The 21,687-nt window shown below is 34.7% G+C and overlaps 2 protein-coding genes across 7 annotated transcripts in view; both read left to right on the plus strand.

Moving 5' to 3' along the window:
* Window positions 1-8,400, plus strand: part of LOC135683735 (calcium/calmodulin-dependent protein kinase kinase 1) — a 28,897-nt gene extending 20,497 nt beyond the window's left edge. For all 6 annotated transcript variants that reach the window (XM_065199080.2, XM_065199081.2, XM_065199083.2 and 3 more), the window contains 10 exons: window positions 1,224-1,245; window positions 1,637-1,725; window positions 2,629-2,702; window positions 3,297-3,396; window positions 4,092-4,171; window positions 4,675-4,730; window positions 5,274-5,291; window positions 5,680-5,767; window positions 6,495-6,623; window positions 7,251-8,400. In XM_065199080.2, coding sequence (XP_065055152.2) covers window positions 1,224-1,245; window positions 1,637-1,725; window positions 2,629-2,702; window positions 3,297-3,396; window positions 4,092-4,171; window positions 4,675-4,730; window positions 5,274-5,291; window positions 5,680-5,767; window positions 6,495-6,623; window positions 7,251-7,445 — 851 coding nt within the window. In that variant the 3' untranslated portion in view covers window positions 7,446-8,400. The remainder of the gene's footprint in view (window positions 1-1,223; window positions 1,246-1,636; window positions 1,726-2,628; window positions 2,703-3,296; window positions 3,397-4,091; window positions 4,172-4,674; window positions 4,731-5,273; window positions 5,292-5,679; window positions 5,768-6,494; window positions 6,624-7,250) is intronic.
* Window positions 8,401-11,151: 2,751 nt separating this feature from the next.
* The window catches only part of LOC135683733 (stalled ribosome sensor GCN1), a 53,196-nt gene continuing 42,660 nt past the window's right edge, over window positions 11,152-21,687 (plus strand). Inside the window, exons 1-16 of the mRNA XM_065199078.2 lie at window positions 11,152-11,347; window positions 12,943-13,006; window positions 13,424-13,482; window positions 13,831-13,903; window positions 14,565-14,814; window positions 15,523-15,603; window positions 15,852-15,920; window positions 16,384-16,492; window positions 17,126-17,200; window positions 17,467-17,595; window positions 18,127-18,177; window positions 18,804-18,905; window positions 19,135-19,232; window positions 19,680-19,755; window positions 20,458-20,504; window positions 21,177-21,285. Coding sequence (XP_065055150.2) covers window positions 11,233-11,347; window positions 12,943-13,006; window positions 13,424-13,482; window positions 13,831-13,903; window positions 14,565-14,814; window positions 15,523-15,603; window positions 15,852-15,920; window positions 16,384-16,492; window positions 17,126-17,200; window positions 17,467-17,595; window positions 18,127-18,177; window positions 18,804-18,905; window positions 19,135-19,232; window positions 19,680-19,755; window positions 20,458-20,504; window positions 21,177-21,285 — 1,507 coding nt within the window. The 5' untranslated portion in view covers window positions 11,152-11,232. The remainder of the gene's footprint in view (window positions 11,348-12,942; window positions 13,007-13,423; window positions 13,483-13,830; window positions 13,904-14,564; window positions 14,815-15,522; window positions 15,604-15,851; window positions 15,921-16,383; window positions 16,493-17,125; window positions 17,201-17,466; window positions 17,596-18,126; window positions 18,178-18,803; window positions 18,906-19,134; window positions 19,233-19,679; window positions 19,756-20,457; window positions 20,505-21,176; window positions 21,286-21,687) is intronic.

The following is a 21,687-nucleotide window of genomic DNA, read 5'->3' on the forward strand; positions in this document are numbered from 1 at the left end:
ATCTCTAGCCTGGCCTTCCAACAAACAGCAAACACGCCTGAAATTTCACAGCACACCTCCACCACAGGACGTTTCCTAAAAGCCATGTAAACCGTGTTTTTGCTCATTTCTTTCCCCATAGGTTTTTCGCTCATTTTCTAGACAGCCTGTTTCATACTGTATAGAAATCGCTTGATTTTATCTGAAAACTGTTTTCTATAGCTGCAATATGCAATTGTCAGTTATTTTGAAAGCAAAATCAGTTTTAAGTATAGTTTAGACTCGGCGTCTTCTACCTATCATTTCTACATTTTTCCATTAATTGTTGCTCATGGTTGACTATAGAGAATTTTCTGTCTCCTACCTCTTCTGAGTATTAATATGTTCCTCCAGGTGTTTTCCAGATAAAGCTAATTTTTATTCTCGTCTTTGATAATCATCCACCGCCATTATATATTCATCATCTACTATAATTAGACTACATATGGTTTGTTCTCCTCCGTTTACAGCGTAATCAACCGCGTGGATTTAATTGACAAAATCCTCAAAAATGATCATCAAAGAGCAGATAGTCTTTGAAAATCATTTTTTCCAATAATATTAGTCGCGTGTCAAGGTACTGTGTTTGGCTATCAAAAAAGGTGCATTTTCTGCACAGCATCTTGTCTGATTATCTCGATATTGCGCAAAGTTGGTTATTGAAAAAGGCAAAGCAGAGGGGATTGACTCGACGGTGGATAGAATGACTTTGTGAGAGGGGGTTGGGTCCAAAACTAGCAGTGCATGATTTGAAAATGTTTGGAAAATCTTCTTGATCCTCTTTTGCTATTCAATTAATCATTCTATCATGAAGATGTAGCCTGAACGAAATCATATTTTTAAATATTGCTTTAAAATCCTTCACGGAGTAGATTTTTCCTGCCCTGCCGTGCCTTCCTAAAATATTGGGTTTTGGCTGCTTTTAACAGAATTTGTCCGCAAAGATGAAAATCCAGTCTTACATTGCGGTGTTATTTATTTTTGGACCTTTCGTGTGGTGTCTTTGTTGTTCTCAACCCGTTAACTTTGCTGGTTGAAGTTGAATAATCTGGTCAATCCGCATTCTGTGAGCCTTTATGAAGAAATCGATGTTTCTTTTTCATGTGTTCTTTTAGGTGATAGATGATATAAAGATTTCTGTGCAAGTGATATATTCTATTCCATATCATAGTTCTATTTCTCATCATTTATTTTTACTTTTGTAGTTTTTGAGCTGATGGAGAGGGGGTACGTACGAATTTGCGAATATAATGCAGAATTAGAATTAGCAGAAATTTATTCTTAGCTCCTTGCTCAAATGTGTTTAGTTTCAATTTTTACTCCGTTTTTTGCTGGAAATGATTGTGTGTAGTGCCAAAATACTCTTTTTGTTTAAGACCTAGTTTTGTAGCCTCATTAACACGAGAGTGGATCCAAGCATGTTTTCATCCATTTGGATCCGATTGGATCATGTTTACATTCATTTTCTGCGTGGATTCAAATAAAAAAGGTTTCGTGTAAATGCAGACCGATTCGTATTGATTAGGTTTCGATCCCGTGAAAACGCGGTCTTAAACTTCAAATTTAATGAAACTTCGTTTTAAATTGCAAGTTTGAATAACACGCTCTCTCAATTTAGGCCTGCTCAAGAAATTCCAACCAAACACCCGATGAACGAAAGCAAGGCTCGTCGATATTTCATTGATATGGTGTTGGGTCTAGAATATCGTAAGCTTAGTTTTTTAGTTTTTAGTTGCTTATCGTTGTTTTTTTTAAATCAAGACAAAAGCAGAATGAAACTCTGTTGGCACCTTAGGGGTGTTATATTCTTGTTTTATCACAAATAGATCTTAGTCAGAGAGAAACAACTGTACACATCGGTCGAATAATAACAACTGACCAGAACAATGGTTAGGTATAACAACAACAACATATTAAAATATCACAAGGATTACGACATAGGGTGTCCATGTTTAGACTATATTACAAGGGGCAACAGTGGTGTAGTGCTAACAAATTAATAAGAGGGGGAGGGGGCTCTTGCACAAAATGTTACGAAAAACAATAGCAAAAGTAGAAATTTGCCAATTTTGGCCATCAGCAATTGAACTCAACCACCCTGAGCCCCCCTAGCTCTACACCCCTGGGGCACCCTAGGTATCATGTGAAAATGATGTCGAGAGGGGCATGCCCTAGCGTGCTTTATTTGTCTTCGACCAACAAAGAAAGGTTCCTGTCTCCGGCTGATTTGTTTATTAGTACTGTAAAATGAAATGGGTAAGCAAATTAGATTGCCCAGAGGAAGATTTCTGCCTGTTTGGGATGTTTGGGATGTCATAAACCCCTTGAGAAAGTCATGCATCAGCCATCTTCTTTGACCTGATTTTTATGGTGGACTTGGCTCTGCTGTTACTTATGTCAAATTTTGCAGTTTGTGGAAAAGGGTTTACATCGCCCGCATCGTGAAATGTTGATCCGTTCGACTATGTAAGGACAATTCAAATTTGCAAATAATCTTTTTGTGGTACAGCCTTAAACTTTCAAAAGACTCTTTTTCACATCTTCGGATGTGATCAAATATCACTTGTGCACTGCCATGATTCAACTTTTAATTTTCTGTTACCTTCTTAGTACATCACACGAAGATAATTCACAGGGATATAAAGCCAACTAATCTTTTGTTGGACGCTGAGGACCACATCAAGGTATTGCTTGTTACTAATCCTTATACTAACTGAAAAATCATGTATACGATCTGAGGCGACTCTGTTGATGTTCAATATAGATTCAACTGCTCTTAAGGTCATGGAATAGAGAAACCCAATTCTTGTCCAAAAAATTGGTTGTGCGGTAACCGAAAATCTGATCGTAAATTTTATTGGTCCATAACGCAAATCATTGTCTGTTAGCGGATGTTATTTTCAGAGAGCGAGTTAAACTTAATAAATTAAATTCTTAGGCAAATTTTCATCTCTTTTTTATTTCCACAGATGTATGAATTTTTTTCCTTCACATTCTGTTTGCAACCTTAAGCAAAACTATTATAGAGAATTGCACCAAGCAAAAGATTTCTCAGGGCCGTTAAAAGTGTCACCTTTCCACTAATCAATTGAAACTAATCACATAATAACATTATCTTCACAATTACGATAAGAAGTTCTTGGCAAGTACTTTTCTTAATTACTACTCATTGGAATTTTGCATTGAATCTTCCCTTCGTGGGTTGTTTTCTAGAAAATATCTTTCTTTGAATCTTTTTTTTCCTTAGCAATGATTGTTGATACCTTTTCCTCTTTTAGATTGCAGATTTTGGAGTTTCAGATATTTTCGAAGGAGAGGATGACATGCTTAATCGCTTTGCCGGGTCTCCTGCATTTCAATCACCCGAAGCAATTGCAGGTAATAAATGCCAACAAAAATCCCAGCCTCTGGGTCCTATGCTACCCGTTGTTGAACCAGAAATGGTTACAGATCGGTGGTGGACACCTGGAGGGCGAAGGGGGGTGGTCGGCTCCGAAATATTTTTTAAGGCAATGGTCTTTTTTCGAAAACAATGGACATATTATCATTTAAAATGGAAATAAAAACATTTGAAAAACTTTACAAACTGTTACTTTAAGGCTTTATGCATTGTGATGACCCTAGTCAACTGGAAGATTATCAATACAATAGGCCTGCCCCCCCCCCCAATATGTAGTAGGATTAATACTTTGTTTATCACTCTATTGTTGTAATTGCACATGCGCACTGTAAATAGTATAAAAGTCTTGTTGTTGTAATTAAGAGGAGAGTTGTTGAGTTGCAGAAGAATGATTATCTTGTAATGATATTTGCGTGTTGATATTATGGTGAAAATTACAAAGTTGAGTTTCCCTTAGTGTGAAACTAAATATAACATAAAGCTCTACCACAAATATCAATATTTGACCAAGTGTTCGCTATTGCTACAGGTTGCATCCAGGGTGAAAGGGGTGGTAATGGCTTTCTACCTTGTTTACACCTTCAATTTTGTGTTCGCATGTGATAATGTTTTGCAGGCTTTTTGTTGCCAGTTTGCGATTAATGATATAAAATCTTCCATGTTCGTTCACAAGGTGGTCGTGTAAAATTCAGTGGCAAGGCTGCAGACATTTGGGCAATGGGTGTCACCTTATTCTCATTTGTGTATGGCAAGGTGAGTCAAGAATGCTTTATGAAATTAAGTGGTTGGATTTCTTCTTTCGTGTTGATCTATGTTTTGAGTATGGTCGGTACTCTGTTAATCCTCTTTTTTTTTCTATGTAAGTCTTACAAATAGTTATGATTTTGTAGCCTGGTTTTGTTTCTGACAGGCTTCGTAAAATTTATTGATAGAGAAACAAAATAGTGCGCTCTTTTACAGTATCTAAATATATTTCATGCTTTGTATAATTTTGCCTTATTTACAATTTTTCCAGTTAAGGTCACAAAGAAAATATAAATCTTCATTTCTTTAAATAGTATTTGATATCAGTTTCCTAGGCATCAAAATTTATATTTTACTTTTTATCATTCAATCGAAATGAATTATTACAAACTTCATTTTTGTGAAAATTCAGCATTTTCATACATGCATCTATTTTTTTGCCTAATTCTGCTGATTTTAATGATAACGTCGAATCGAAATGCATGTTTGGAAAGCTGTTCTTTCCTTTCCAGTGTCCATTCTACAACACAGATATGCTAATGCTATACGACATGATAAATAACGATCCGTATGTATATATTTGTTTGTACCTTTTTGCCTTGTGAACTTTCTTGCGTGAAACCTGATATTATATTGTGGATATGATAGCAGATAAGGCACATAAACATCAGACTCTTCACCATGAAAATAGACATGTTTACAACTTTCAGAGCAAACTATCGAAATCTGAGTACCTCTGATCTGGGTGCATCCATATTTGAAAACTTGTCAACATCCTCCCAGCAGCTCATGATATTTATTACAGTATCTTTCTAAAATAAATTTGTCAAAATCTAGCTCTTTGTCCAATAGCACCCAGCTCTGCCAATCGAAGTCCAATCACCGCCACTGAATTAGGTTCAAAACTTAAGGATTGCTTAAATTTGAACCCAGTTCTGACCCAAGGGGCAAATCACTCATGGCAAACATTTATACCATGTCATGTAAATCCGTGTATCGTGAGTTGGTCTAGTCTTGCAGATCTGTTGCATTTGATTTTATTAGGGAAATTGTCTTGAAATCGTTTTCCATACGATGAATCGTACATTAAATTATCTTTGCTTCATTTTAGGCTCGTCTTTCCAGAAGAGTAAGTACACGTTTTTAGCTTTTTCTTTTGCAAAATTTCGTCTAATGTTCTGACAATTGTTACTCTAGTTGCCATTTGAATTCAGTTCGTTCTCTCATTATCTGCATCTCATATTATAAATATGAAAGCACTGGCCATTTGCCAATGTGTGGCTGATTTTACCGTAAATCCTCGAATTAGCCCCCCCCCCCCTTGAAAAATCTCCTCCCCCCCTCGAATAAGCCCCCACCCTAGAACTACACATTGTCAATAAGCCCCCCCCCCCTCGAATAAGCCCCATCCAAAAATATAAAAAATTATTAGGCCCCCAGGGGGCTTATTCGAGGATTTACGGTATTGCGATGTAAGATCAATTTCCTGGCAGTCAACGTACCGTCCATTCTTTTAGGCCTGTTGTTGATCCTCAGCTGCAAGATTTGATATCGAGGCTATTAGCGAAGGATCCCAAAAAGAGAATCAAAATGCAAGAAATAAAGGTAACTGAATTTGGTTTCATCCATCCTATCAGTATTATGCTAGTTTATTTCTGATTCAAGACAAAAATGTTTTGCGACATTGTAAATGCAACATAGCGCGCATGCAAATTTAAAAGAAATCTGGCTCAACCTACTTTTTCTGGTAGGATTCTCATAGTTTAAAATTAAGTGGATTACAGTGATTCATTTGTAACTAAACTGACCCCCTTTAGAGCTGTCGTTATCTCAAAAGACCTTCTTATGGTTTGGCAACCGTTTCATGAAAGATATGATATTTTTTGATGTCCTTATTTCTCAGAAGTAAAAGTTCTTTAAATAAAGCGATTTTTACACCAATGTGGAATGAGTTCAAATATAAAATTACGTAATTTACCCTGTAACAAAATTCAATAACACTGTTCCAGGAGAAGAACTGGCTTTGTTTTTTTCAAATGATACACAGATGCCTGTAGGTTTGGCAGTTATTTTTGAATCACGGGTAAAAGAACAAGCATCTCCCTTCCCTCTTCCCATTCAAACATTTTACTATTTGTCTTGGTTTCTGAAACCCATGCCTTCGTTTTGATGTTACCACACCTCGTGCTTCCAATGTCTTTCTACGCAATTATCTGGCAATTTTTTCTTACTCTAAGGAAGAGTTTGGTCAAGGTAGGTACTCGAAGAGTCGGTTTCAAGGTTTTGCTGCTTACGTAACAAAACAATGAAGTTTTATCTTTTGTTTAAACAGGAGCATCCTTGGGTGACCAAAGGTGGACGCGAATCACTTCCAAAGACAAACGAAAACTGCGTTGTCATTGAGGTCACTGATGAAGATGTTAAGAACAGTATTACACTCATCTCGAGGCTGTCCTCGCTGGTACGCATAATATTTGCAAAATGAATATAATAATATAATATATAGAAAATATAAAAGATATAATATGATTTAATCTTTGTTAGGTGATCGGTAGATCTCTGAGCATGCAGCCATTTTAAAATGGCGTTTTCAAATGTCTACAATTTTAAAATGGCTTTGAAAAAAGCAAACATTTTACAACATATTAACTAAAAGCTTTCTCGACTGACACTCCATTTTGTTTAATATGTTGTAAAATGTTTGCTTTATTCAAAGCCGTTTTCAAGTTCTGTACCGGCAAAGAACTGTCTACAACTTTAAGTTATCTTTGTAAAGAGAATTCGCTTTTAGTGAAACGTATTTTACAGTGGAATTGACACGAATGCTGTTCTGGAGAATTTGTTTTTCTATCACATATTTGTCATTTTATCAGTTTGATGCAGAGCTTTGACAGCTATAATTGCATAAAAAATACCTCTGCTTTTTTAAGACTTTATGTTTTGAACATATACAGGTTATATAACAGTTATAGAGGAATATATATTTAGGTAAGTTGCAAAAACCAAGAGCTTGCATGGAGTTGTTAGTCATGTCTTCGTCAATTATTGAGTACACATTCTTAAATATTGATACCTTTCTTTATCAAAGGTTCTTGTAAAAACAATGCTGAAAAGAAGGACATTCTCCAGCTCGAAGCAATCAAGACGGTCGTCAACAAGGTCAAATTCAACGCCTGATGTTAGTCAGTCGGATCCAAACTTTCCTCTGCTGCAGACTCGAGTCTCAAAATCGGCAACTTCCCTCATGGCAAGCAAACTAAAGGCATCTTCTGTTAGTCAATAGGGTTTTGAGGATGACTCATTATATTGGAGAAATTTTCCCCACTTAAAGATTTCTGTAGATACAGCGAATGCTTATACCTTTAAACAACGCCTCTTTCCTTTTTAAGAGAAGATTTTGATGGTAACTTTCTACTTGTCTAGAACGAAATAGTCAGAGGACTCTGAATGAAAGTAGTGGTTTTTAAATAAGTCGGTAGAAGTTTAATATATTAGTTTTAATATTAATAAAGTTTCGTATGCTATGGTAGAATTTTGGTGATTGTTTAGCAATCTTTGCTATTGCAAAAAACGAGAATGCGGTTGTATTGTATTTATCTTTTGATTAAAGGAATTTCGAAGCAGTATCATCACATTCGACTTCAAGAATGGGTTGTTACGTAGGTTAAGGTTGGGCTTTTTGATTACCTTGCATCCGATTCAAAATATGATTTACCCTGGGAAGATCAGATACAGTTCCCTAAAAACTTGAAGCTGTTTTCGTCATTGCTACTTCCATTTAAAGCAATTAACTTTTGAAATGTGTTCAGAATCCCAGAGAAAATCATTCCACTACCATGCTCATTTCCAATTGTTATGTAGCACCTTAACAAGAATCATTGGTTAACATCACATCACATAAGTAAAATTATTAAATCACACAGTAAAATTCTAAAATTTTTAGAAAGGGGACATATTTCCCTCAGTGTCCTTGCCCCTGTAGTCACCCTTGTCTAAGACATGTCCCAGAAAATGGGGCATGAAGCAAATATGGTGTCATCTTTGTCGGATATTGCTATCAAGTTCATTTTAGCATCCACACAATTATCTAAATTCTGGATGCTTTTTCTGGGAGTTTCTGTAAAATATTCTCGGGAGTGTTAGCGTGTAGATAAGTAATAATGTATATTGATGCTTTGTGTATTTTTTTACGAAGGATATTGTCAGCTTTTGTTTAAAGATACAATTTTATATAAAAACAGTCGTCCATTTTTTAATCCTGCTTCCTTTACTGTTTTTTGTGATTGTCATAGACCAGTCAATTGTCATAGACCAGGCGAAGAAGGGGGGGGGGGTATCGTCATCCATCGAGGGAATTTGCAAGACCAACTCTATTTGGTCAATTTCGATACGCTGATTACGAACATTACGAAAGCCTCTATTTCACTTTCAAACCTCGTTTTCGTCCAAATTTTAACGTTGAACGAAAGTTTGTAAATGAATCGATTTTTATCAATTTCGATGTGCTGATTTCAAAAAATTATTTTATAAATGTAAATTCAGTACCAGGAAGCCTCTATTTCATGTCCAAACCCCGTTTTCATCAAAATTTGAACGTTGAAAAAAGTTTGTAAATTTTTTATTCTCATCAATTTCGATATACTGATTTCGAAGGTTGATCTCATACGGCGGAATTCTGAATGCACTGGTCCCTTTTTCATGCTGAAATCGTGTATTTATCGTTTTCAATATTTCTAGAGTAAAATCTGCTGCACACATAGATTTGCTTTAAAAGCTTAAAAAAGATTATGTCAAAAGGCATTATAATACGGCTAATAAACATTTAAAGTTGTAAACAATCTTTTGGTGGTACAAAACTTGTAAATGGCTTTGAAAAAAGCAAACATTTAGTAAACTAAAGCTTTTCGTCTGACACTCTTCAGACTTTAAAGGGTCAGAACATAGATCGAAAACTCTACGCTAGGAAATATATATACCCAGTTGTGGATCGAAATAGGCCAATCGGAAACAGGAGCACATGACTGTATAGGTTGACCAATCAGTGCCGCTTGCCTATTGAGAATGTTACCAATAGAGTCCTAAGGTGAAAACGAACTCCTTTTGTCTACACAGAAGCACAAATGTTCATAAATTAAATGACGAACTATCATGCCCGTTTGGCAACGATTTAGCAACATACTCTATGAAATCAACAAAGAAAAGTTAGCAGTTCAGCAAAGAGGGGATCCAGAAAAAAGTTTGACCGTTGCAAATTTGCAAAAGAAAAAAGGTGCTAAAGTTTTATAACATTGACAACTAAAAACAGAGATATATTTTCTGAATAGCAGCATAAGCAAAATATCAAATCAAAATAATGGGTTTTCTACATCATGGATGAAGGGGTGACAATAGCCTGAAGTGAAAAACAGTGAAAAGTTGTGGATCACCTTGTAAGAGACATTAAGACAAATGCATGTGCTCTGTTCTGTGGGCGTTCTACTTTCGCCATAAGAATTTGAATTTGCATCAAAAAGCTATCTTTCCTGAACAGTGAGTAGCATTACAAACATAGATGCAAATAGACTGGAATGAAAAACAGTGAACAGTTGTTGAACACCTTGCAAAAGACATTAAGGCAAATGCATGTTTTCTGTGCTGTGGGCGGCTACTTTTGTCATAAGAACTTGAATATGCTTCAAAAAAGCTATCTTTCTTGAACAATAGCTGTAGCAACATGGATGCAAATAGCCTGGAATTAAAAAAAAACAGTGAACAGTTGTTGAACACCTCGTGGAAGACATTAAGACAATGCATGGGCTCTGTCCTCTGCCCCTCGCAAGTAATATCGCTATTGGAAAATGAAACTGTCATTCTCGATTCCTGAAACTTTCAACGATAGAAACAATTAAAATTTCCGGAAATATTGAACTAAATTGTCAACTTTAAAAAAGTCGCAACTGTCTTCATCCGCCCGTGCAGCAATCAACGAGAAATGAAGGGAAAAAGAGAAATGATTGCTATCAGGCGTGGCTTTCGGTCAAATCAACTTAAGTGGCATTTGGGCAACAAAAACAGCAATGGTTGTTTAAGTGTTTAAGTGTTTAAGTGACAGTAAGTTGTTTGTGTTTAATTTTCAAACGTGTTCATGAAAAGTTTGGAAAATTGTGAAAGGGACATTCTAAATATCGCATTTTTCAATATTATATGGGGATAAACGTAGACAAAGATTCTATTATTTATTTCAAGTAATTTTTGTAATTAATGTTGTACTTTTCGATTAATTTGACTTTTTACTTTATGTGATTAATTTTTTATTAAAGTGTGATTATTCTCGAAAGCCTACGTGATTTTAAGCAGTGATTTGCGTGGCCGCGGGCGTGCCTGTATCAGAATTGAAGATGACCTTTTTTACCACGTTGCCTGAATCTTACGATGAAAAACGAACACCAGATGTTTTGATAAGCACAATATTTTTATGAATAAGCTCGAAAACAATCTTCCTAAAGATATCAATATTCTATAAACCTTATCAACGCCAAGGGAAAAATATTTTAAAAATCTTAAAACCGTGTAGTACAAACAAAAATTATGGCTTAAAACCTTCTAAATGCACACAGTAAGCTGACAAAATTTAAGTCACCTTCCTAAATTAAATAGATTTTCAAAACTTTAGGTTTCTCATCTACAATCACTGCCAAAATTTTTTGGAACACCTAACAATTTGGGATGTGCTTGTCTATTTTTCGTTTGTTTTCTTGAATACTACCACTTCCGCCCCCCTTTCCCCCCAAAACAATGTTGAAAGTATAGAAAAATATCAAACAATCCACAAGAAAAAGCGTACTCCATAACCCCTTTCTTTTTTCTATAGTAAATCAACATTGTTCCTAGGGGGAGAGGGGGATGGCTGAATTTGCCTTTGAAAACCTACGTGTTCCAAGACTTCTGGCAGTGATTGTAGCGACTTCGTCGCTTATACAAATTACGTAATATTGAAACCGAGGCAAATTCAAAATGCTCGACCTTTACATGTGAGTTGTCATCTTTATGGCGGAGTTCTGTTCTTGGAAATCACTGAAAAGATAGAAGTAATGGAAGAACGGACACAGACGTTGAAAAGATGTTTCAATGGAATTTCGACTTCTTCCTTGAATGAAAGAAAGCACTTGATATTAACTATTTTGGTGCCCTGTATTCAGCATGAAGGTAAATTGCAGACTCTCTTAAAGACTGGCCTTCCGGTTCAATGGGGCACCAGTGTTTAAGACCTTTCAATCCAAGTATCAAATATATTGTCTGTTGCATATAAATGCGATGATACATATATAAGGCTTTAGCAATACCATGCTATAGACAATTTTTCAAACCAAAGAGATTTATAAATCATACTTAAACGTTTAACATTCTTTATATAAGATTTAAAAAAAATTATGAAAACTTGTTCTACAGAAGCATATGCATAATGTTAATGGGTTTTGTGACCTAGCCTTATTTTGGTTTGGATATCCATAACTTTATCAATAACTCGTAAAAACCAACGCTTCATTTCAGTGCCAAATGAAAAGCAAGCTACTCTAATATAATGTAATTTGGAGTAAATTATTTTGATAAAATCATAAAATCAATCCCTAATGGTTACTGAGTTTTAACTTTTATGTACGTGTATGAACTCGTTCATGAAAGAAGTAAGGAATCAAAGTCCTGAAATAATGCAGGAGTTTTTGTATGTTTGGAAAGGGAAACAGATTTTGATACTGGAATGAAATTACTGCTAAAAGCCAAGTTTATACCATAGGGGGAAACCATTATCTTTCAGCCTGAATAGTATAAAAGGGTAAATCCTACTTGTAAGGAAAACAAGAATCTGAAGTTAAGTAGTGTTTTGTTGAATAGTGATTTGCAGAGATTAATCACTTATGATGAACACCATTCAGTTCAGCATAGTTCATGAGTAACAGCAGTGAAGTATTTTTGTGTTAATCAGTATTATTAAAGGGACAAAGCTTGGAGGGTCATGTTGTTTGAGCTAATAATAATAAAGGATGTATTTGTCTAGTAGAAAGAATCTGTGTCAAATAACAAAAGGCAGAGTAGACAGAAACTAATAGCTATGGATTTTTTGAAAGGAGATAGTAAGAAATCTGAGCAAAAGAATAATTTTTCTTTCATGGAGAAATTACTGTTAATTTTCAATTTAGCCCCCCCCCAGATTTTCACTGATGCTGAAATAAATAAACTTGACAAAAAACAGAGATTTTCAATTTATTCATTGGTCGCTCAATGCTTCACATCAAAACAAAATTCACACCATGTCTCTTCCAGTCACGACAGATCAAAAGAAAAAGGTTTAATGTGCATTAAGCACAGGCCATGTGAGAACCTTTTACCAAATATACAGGCCGTTGGTACTCTGTGGGATGAAGTCGACCTTTCCGAATGCTCGATTTCAGAAAGTGACATGGCCCAAGGAGATATTTCAGAATTAAAAATTAATGACAATGACAATGACAATATTATTGATTATCAGTTTACCATTTATTATTAAAAATTAGTTTACCATTCTAAATGCTTTTTATTACAAAATATTTATTAAGCCCCTCTCTCAATTTAGCCCCTCTCTCAATTCAGCCCCCCTCTCTTATAAGCCCCCCTTTAAAGTGCTGTCAAAAAATAAGGCCCCCCAGGGAGCTAAAAGAGAATTTACAGTAGTCTATCAACAAAGGCATCAAAGAATGAAGGCATTAAAACAAAACCTTACCTGTATTGTTGTTGATTTACATTGTCTCTCTACTTAATTTCAGATCTCTCAGAGGCTCAGTTGAAAGGTGTTGCAAAAATTTTGACAATAACAGTTTTTAGATACAGGTATGCTAGACATTTGAAAACATGTACAATGTTGATAACTGGACTTGAAACGTTTTTTAAATAAGCAGATATAAACATGTTTCCATCTTCAACAACTGTAGAATATTTTCCTCAGGGTCTAAAACCTTCATTTTGGGGGTAAGGAGCATTAATGGATCAAGCCCATGTACAATATGTTTTACTTTTATATGGCTCCACGAGTTGTCTCCTTGCTAGCATAAATAGTGTTTCCGAGGTACAATCTCTTATGTCTAGATGCATGAAGAAAAATAGGTAGCATAATGTCTCTAGCCTTGTGTGATTACTTGAGTTGTAATGTGAATCATTAAAGAAAGATTTGTTGTATCTTACTTAACCAGATGCTTGTGTTTTTCTTATTCCTTGTAAATTTTATACAGCTGGTTATTGATATTCTAGTGACCACACATCAGAAAAGCTTGTGATACATGCTTTGAAAGTTCTCATATCAACACATGGTAATTATTTACCTCCATTCTTTTTTGATGATAGATTTGATATCACATTTTTACTGTCAAATACTTAAGTGCCCTTTATGATATGTTGTTATGTCAAGGTGCTTGAAAAATTCCAAGTTGCTGGAAGAATTCAAAGTTCCTATAGTTTTTTTTCAATTGTTTTCCACTCAAGATCTAGCATCATAATTTGTTTACATTTTGGCTATTGCAGGTGTTATCTCAAAGTTACCAAGCATTGATAAGTTTTAAAAATTATAATTTTGATTTGAAGGATATCAGTGTTATAAAATGAGTATGATAAGCCTTACTTATTTAATTATTGTTTTATGCATGTATTAAATATTTTAGGATCAAGAGCTACTAAACCAGTTATAAGTGAACTTGCAGGCCTGGCAGGACAGGTAAACAAAACTGGGTTCAGGTAAGAATTATTTGGAATATTTTTCTTTAAAAAATCATTGTTCCTTTGTGCAAGTTAGACACTTTGTACCTGTTTCAAATTAAACTTTTTACATGAAAACAAATCAATGTCAAAGGGTGTATACCAAAGTAGGAAACATAGTATCACATTTTCTTTAGTAGAAGCTGTTGAAAATGTTTTTGAGATTGGGAATAGTAGAAATTATTTACTTGGCTTGCTAGTCAATATAAAATAGCTATTATTGTTATATAGATTTTTGATAAAAACACAACAATGTTGCCAAAATATATGGCAAAGTTGCACTATAAGACTTCTTACACTTTGATGAAATATTACCTGTCAAAGCCTGTTGGTAAATTACTTTTGCTGCTTCCAACCATTTGAGAGTCCTTAAGCATCCTACTGACCTGGATGAAAATACGATACTGTTGATGATTACAGAATGGTACTGAAATTACAAGTCATTAATCACAATATCTTATTGGACTGATATTTATATAATTAGACTAGTACTTGTCCTAACAGACTAAATACAATTTTGGTATAAAATAGAAAGTGAAAACAATTTTTTTGTGTGAGTGGTGAATTTTCAGCAAATTTTAACTGCTCTGCTCTACCCATCATAAAGAACATTTTTATATCACATATTTTTATTTTTCAGCAAACCACTAGCAAAAGTTGCATTGCATTTACTTCACTGGTGCAGAGTTATTTTTGAAATTCTCAACAAAAGCTTAGATCAGGATGATTTAACACCTTTAATTCAAGCAAAAATTTTGTTGACCAGTAGGCTGTTCTCGTCAGAAAGCAGAACATTAGCTAAAAAGGGATTTAAAGTGCTATCAAAATTGTGGGGAAAATTTCCAGAAATTTTAGAGAAGTCATTGGAGAAAGCTGTTGTATTGAATCAGGTACTTATAGCATGGTTTTTGTATGTAATAGCAACTTTGAAAATAGAAATTCAGCTCAGCTTTGTACTGTTAATTTGTTTGAACAGTGTGTCAATGTATTTCAAATGATCACATGCCTGGGTGTGTCTTGTTGTTCACTTTTGCCTGTGTTTGTAGATTCCATGTTTGACAAAAAAGCGGAATATCATAATACTTAGTATTGAAAGCAAGTCATTAGTTTTTATCAGTGTATCTAATTTAGGATATTGGTAGATTGTTTTGTAATACACTGTTTTATAATTCTGTTGACAAATTGACTGCACCACATGAAATCATGAGCTTCCAGTCTTCTTTTTTCAAATGCTGTGCTCTGATGTATAGTCTCTGCTATGATCTTCACAAAGACGTTATTCTCTAGTTATTTACATTTAGAGAAAATTAATTTATCTCTTCATGAAAGTATTACAGAGTTTCAGCCAAAAATTTATGTATTCTTTACAATGATGAATTTATTATCAATATGCTCTCCGTGTGAGTACTGAACCTAGACTGTGCATATAAAGTCTTTTGGTGCATACAACATAATAAACATATTTTAAGTACTAAATTTGTGGTAAATTGCCTCTATTTATTTGTGTATTTTAAGATTCTAAACTCTTGTTAATTGTGCAGGGCACAATACTTGCTGTGACAGTCTCATGAAAGCAATCATTCTAATTGTTTTTGCAGCCAGAATCATTGTGTTTTTCTGCTATCTGCTTTGAATATTTGTCTGAAAAGAAAGAACTGAACAAGATTGATGACAAAAAGGTAAAGCACTACATTTTTTATTTGAATTTTTTAAAATTTTAGTAATGTAAAACACTGCTGTATTTCAGTTTGTCTGATATTTAGTAATGTAAAACACCCTCTGGTTTGGCTGATATTTGAATGAGAAAGTCATGTTTTGAATTTTTGTTTTGGAGATTGACAGTATTTGCGCAATCAAAGCTGATATGTTTATTAAATCTGATTTTTAGTAGTCATATTGTGATGATTATCTTTTTTACAATATTAAGGGTTTGCTGTTAGATGCATATTTGGACCAGTTTATCATCTGCAAAGTTTCTCCCCAACTTGAGTTTATGGTAAGCATGTTATAAATGCTGTTCTATTTATAATTTTGATATTTATTATCACATTCATACTTTTTATTCTATTCATAATGATCTTAAGAGATGGTGCAGTTGAAATAGAAACCTTGTTAGGGAAATGCAAACTTTGGAGACACTTCGAGACAAGCTGATGCAAAGGCTTCTGTACTTTTCAGTAAGATGTGTTGTTAATAATTTATAAACACACTTTTTGTGTTCTACGGACTTCTCTCTTTGAAAATCAAGGCATTGATGATCTTTGAAGATCCAGCATTGTATGCAGAAAGACATTAGTTCAGAAAGCAATATCACTTTCTGAAATTTTTTCCAGATTTTTGTAAGCATTTAATTTTTGCTCAAGACTGCCAATTCACTGAATATCTTTAATGGATAATAATGTTTACAGTATGAGTATATATTATACTAGTCATTTTTAAACATTTTTTGTATATTTCAGCGTGGAATTAAATATCTACTAAAGCATGTTGGGCATGATGAATTTAAAAAGTCAATTCTACCCTCGATTAAAAAGGCAATGCTTAGAAATCCCGAAACAGTCCTTGATTGTGAGTGGATTAACTGTCGTTGCAATTAGTGATATTTTTGTCTGTGATATGCTTGCTCATATATTACAAAAGAATACATTTTGGTTGGCTGATACCTGGCAATTTGTTCTCTATTGCACAAAGTTCAAAGCAGAATTGTTAGGATGAGGCTTTGAGTATAATTCACTTGCTCATAGAGGTATTCGTTTCAAAGGCCAGTCATATAGTGACCGATGCCATACAGCAATAGCTGTACACGTTTTGATATAACACGCATAGGACGTTTCTTAGTCGTAACTGTTCTGAATTTTTGCATGAAACGTTGAACTCGAATTTGAAACTTAAATCTGTCCTTAAGTGTAATTTAGTCTTTCATTCAGTTTGATAAGCTTCTAACTAACAAGTAATACAAGCCACGCAGCATTTGTTGAGTATGGGCAGTCGTTTTTTTTTGGAACTTTATTATTCTTTGAAAAGGATAATTTTTCTTTCAGAAGTTTAAAAGTTGTTTTTCATATTTTCCGTCTCGCTTTTAAAGTAAGAATTGATACTTATATTTAAAGCTTTTCTGTTTTCTTTTATATCAATAAAACGTTGCATTGTTAAAAGAGATATGTTTTTAGTGTTGTGATTGATAAACTTATTTCATGCTAGCAATCAGCTGCTTGCTTTCTCATCTGACCATCGATCTATCACAATATGCTGAAGATATTGGAAAATCCTTATCGGGTAAGTAGCTAAAGGTTTTCATTTTTATTTTATTTTTGTTCTGCTCAAAGTTGTGATTTGAGGGGAGGGGATGTCAAAGTTTTTGTCATAGACATCAACTGCCAAATATCCTAGTTCCTGCGATACAAGTGTTTAGCGTTCTCGACTGTTGCTGCCTTGAAATGACACAATAAGAGGTGGCGCAATTAAAATAATGTTGATGGCAATGCTTTTCAAGACAAGAAATTTCAGAATTTGATTTTGAAAGAAACAATTTTCTTCCTTAGCCCATTTGATTGGACAACAGGATGAACTAAGAGCCACTGCTGTAGCCGCATTTGGTAACGTTGCTAAGCAATGTAGTGATCCGGATGCGGTTTGCAAGCTGATAGATGTCCTTACTGGAGTGTTATACGGTATGCGTTTGTTTCATTCTTTGTATTGAATTATGTGGCAGATTTCAATTAAAGCAAAAGTTTCTGGTCTCCTCTTATATTCCATATTATCCTTTTCTTCTAATCTTGAGGTATGCTGGCAGCTCATAGAACACAGCCAAATTTCGATGACGTACGTTCAAGCTCTCCAAACAAAATGCTTTAGAAATTTGACTGCTGGTCCCTCAATTTTGTCAAACAGTATTGCTTAAAGCTAATTCCTTCATGACATTCCTGGATTTGTTCATGCCTGTGAAGTACAAATTTTTGCGATAAAGTTTCAGTTTGGATAACCGTATTTATGGCATTAGTTTAACTGCTGGTCGCAAGATGAATTTTAATGTAACCTTGCATTTATTTCATATATAATATTGACTCTTTTTATTTTGCTGTTTTGCTTTTGATTTTTTGTGTATTTTCCATGGTTTGGGCAGACAAAAATATTTCATGGGCAAGTTCCATGCCAATGATAAACTTTGGGCAAGTCTTATAGATTACGAATCTTGTTCTTAGGCTCCGAGGGAAAGCTTACTAAGTTCGAACAAAGATGTGATGTTATTGCAGGTATCTTTAATTTTTTTCGATTTGATATCATACTTTCGTTATTTGCTGAAGGACGCTGATTGCTTTTAACCGAAACACAATTTCTCACCATATCTGTTGGCCTACAATCTTTTACAGACCTTGTTGAGATTGTTCCCTTGATTCACTCTCATACACTTTAGGTTCGTGGAACCAGTATTATTCAAATTCATTCTTTTATTTTCCATTCTAAGCCGTTCTATGTTATTATTTATCATGTAAAGCAAAGTTCGTCAACATTCGATGCCAATTGTTAAAGAGGAAGCCATTCATCTCCCTTTAATTACTTGCAAGCAATTTTGTATTTTGTCAAAGTTTGCAAATTCATTTTCATCGAAGCAAACATGGTATCTTCGCACATCCATAGAACATAGATGAGATAAAAATAACTTATAATAAATGACATCTTTTTGCATTATTGTTCACCCCCTCCCCCAGCTTAAGATTGATATATCTGCTATTAAAGGGCGTACACCCCAACGTTGAATGGGGTAGAGGCTTGACTATGAGATACATGCTGCGGGGCATTTGTTTAGGCGTTTGTCCCAACAGCTCTGTCCAGGATTGTAGACTTCTGTGGCCTCTTATTTTCTTCGACCGTTTTTCAGCTCTTGTTGCAATCAATTGCAATGCTGTCAGTGGAAAATCTGCGAAACAACGATTAGCAACCCTTGTGTACGACAAAATGATGAAATTCATTGAACAAGAAGGTGAGAAAGGACTTTGCATGTATTTTTGTTTTGTTACACTCTTTTTTTGGCAATTACCTAAGTGAATTATACTCTTTCTCATAAATTGATGTCGTATATTCTATTTCTCAATAAAATGTTATCAAGGTACACTGAAGCCTGAAACATCATCTTTACCAGTGTATGCCTGAAGCAATTTGGATAAATGAAGCTTTCACAACATATGACATGCCTTATTTTATCTGTTAAGGACACGAAGGGACTTTATGCAGTGCCTTGAAAATGTTGCAACTCTGGGCCAATCAAATTTCTAGCGAAACTCCTGAAAATTTTCCCGAGATTCTCAAGGTACGTTGTTTGATTGTAACTTCTCACTTCCATAACGTCTCATGTAAATATAAGAGTTGCTCAGATGTTACTGTGAACCTATCAGATTGCATTGAAAATGAATGTGATATTTTGCATCTTAAAGGAGCAATGTACGTTATGATTTTCCATGTTTTAATTCAGGACTTCACCCTTTTATTAGGGGTAAAAAATTAGTCACTTTTTACTTTTCAAATTAGATTGATTCATATTAGATTGATCTTCGTTATTTTGTGCTGTTCCTGACCATTATTTTGGTCGGTTCCATGCACAGTCTCTTTCTTCTGAAATGTTTTGATAGCTGTGAAAAAGTTTTAAGAGTAACTTTTGTCACTAAGTCTATGTTAAAGTGAAGTCCGCCTTAGAAGTGTGTTGATATCTTTCACTTTCAAGTAGACAGCGTGTTAATAAATTTTATTTTCTATATAGCGTGGCTTAACTGCAAAAAACTCCACAACTTTGGTTAGGACATTTTATTTGCAGTTTGCTTCCTGCATGTATAAAGGTACGTCGGAGAAAACAAGGCCAGCGTTGCTCTATAAGGTGGAAGTTTTTCTAGCTTCCAAATCCAGTTTTTACTTAAAATCTTGCTTTTCCAAACTTTACTTTTTGCAATTCTGCTGCATAATTAATGAATAACAAAATAATCCGACTGACTATTGGAAACTTGATACTTTAGGGAAAGCAGTAAGAATTGTGACCTTTAAGAAAATTGAGGTGCCATATTGAGAATTCACAAAAATGCTATATATCTTTACTTCGACGTGAGATTTTTAAAATCTTTAATCGTTGTCTTAGTCGAAAGCTGGCAATCACAAAATAGAGATAAGTAATGACAGTTGTTTCAATGTGAATGGTTCAGTAAATATTATCGTTGTACGAAGAAAAAAGAACACGGAAACTATTATGATGAATTTGTGAATTTATGATGACAAATATGATGAATTTGATATACTATATATAATGCAACACTAGTGTTTCAATTTTTTATTATATCGTAGATAGTGGTGTAGTTAATTTGCTGTTTTATTAATCTAAGTAGAAAAATGAACTTACAGCATTGTTGAGCAGAAATTAATGAAATAAGGAAATGCAATTACATTCGCCAGTAGAGAATCCCTTAAGCCCCACCTGAAAGCAAAGTTCGTTTTCTAGACTTATTGGTAAAGGAATGAGCTTTCTATCAATATGTCTTATATTTCCAAAGGAAACACTCTTTCTGGAGCTATACCTTTGATGGACACATTTATTCAGGTACATTTTACCTATGTTTTACCACGTTTCGTGTAGCATAATGCTTTGGTACTGATGTTGTTATACTGATACTTGATAACAGGACTCGATTTACAGTAGACCCTTTTGAACACGAAGACCCCCCATCCCTCCAAAATTCATATTTTCATAGATTCTTGTTCCTATTATTTGTCATCCCTGTGGTGTAGTGGATAAACTGTTGCCTCTCGGTCTCTCGCCACGGTGGGCAGACACGTACCAGTTCGAATCCATTGTTCGGACCTCACAATATAGAAAGTGTAAGAAAATGGAAATCAGTTTAGCGGCAAGGAAGGCCTACGTACCTGGAAACCAAAATAATATATATTTATGTGATTGTTTATGAATTTTTGGAGAAATGGAACTCTCACTGATGACTTCGTGTGAGAAACTTTGTATGTAAAATAGTGTCGATATAATCTTGAAATCGACAATATGGACTTAAAAGTCTGCATTTTCAAGTTTGCATGACGAAATTCGAAATTGATTCTAAACGAGGCGGTTCTTGTAAACGAATTAAATGAGGCTGTTTTATCATGACTGATATTTATTCATCTCTATTACCATGTGTTCAGCTCTTCGTCATCCGTATCAATGTATGTGTTTCTGTTCAACATTCATAGTCGTATGCACTGTACTCCCTGTGTATTCTAGCACTTCGAAAAAGATGGTGGCCAATCAGCACTTGCGCCTGCAGTTACTGAAGCCCTGAGCGCCGCTGTGAACCTTGCAAATGTTGCAACATTAGATGATGTTTCCAAATGTAAGTACTGTTTCAAAGATTTATGGCAGCGATTCATTTACAGAGAACAGCTGGGACACGTAGACCTAACAGCGTTATACAATTTGAGCTCGGCAAATGAAAATTTCAGACAAAAAACAGTGTCCTGAGCTTCAACGAATCTTTCAGGCTGCTGCTGCAAAGGGGTTTAGCGCAGTGAAAGGAACAAAGAGGCCTTGCGGAAAACTTCCTTCAAAGGCAACTGCAAAATGTAGTAAATTGTTACTTTTCGTTTTTTACAAGGGGACTCAGCCCCCAGTCTCCCAGCTCCCAGCTGTCCAGCCTCCCAGCTCTACACTTCCCTACATACATATATTCGTTTGTGACTTGTTATGGTTTGGTAGACCAAGAAACTTCCAGCCATCTCTGTTTTTATAATGTTTT

Source organism: Rhopilema esculentum, chromosome 7 (assembly GCF_057945365.1).
Source record: "Rhopilema esculentum isolate cy_ngs chromosome 7, ASM5794536v1, whole genome shotgun sequence".
NCBI lineage: Eukaryota > Metazoa > Cnidaria > Scyphozoa > Rhizostomeae > Rhizostomatidae > Rhopilema > Rhopilema esculentum.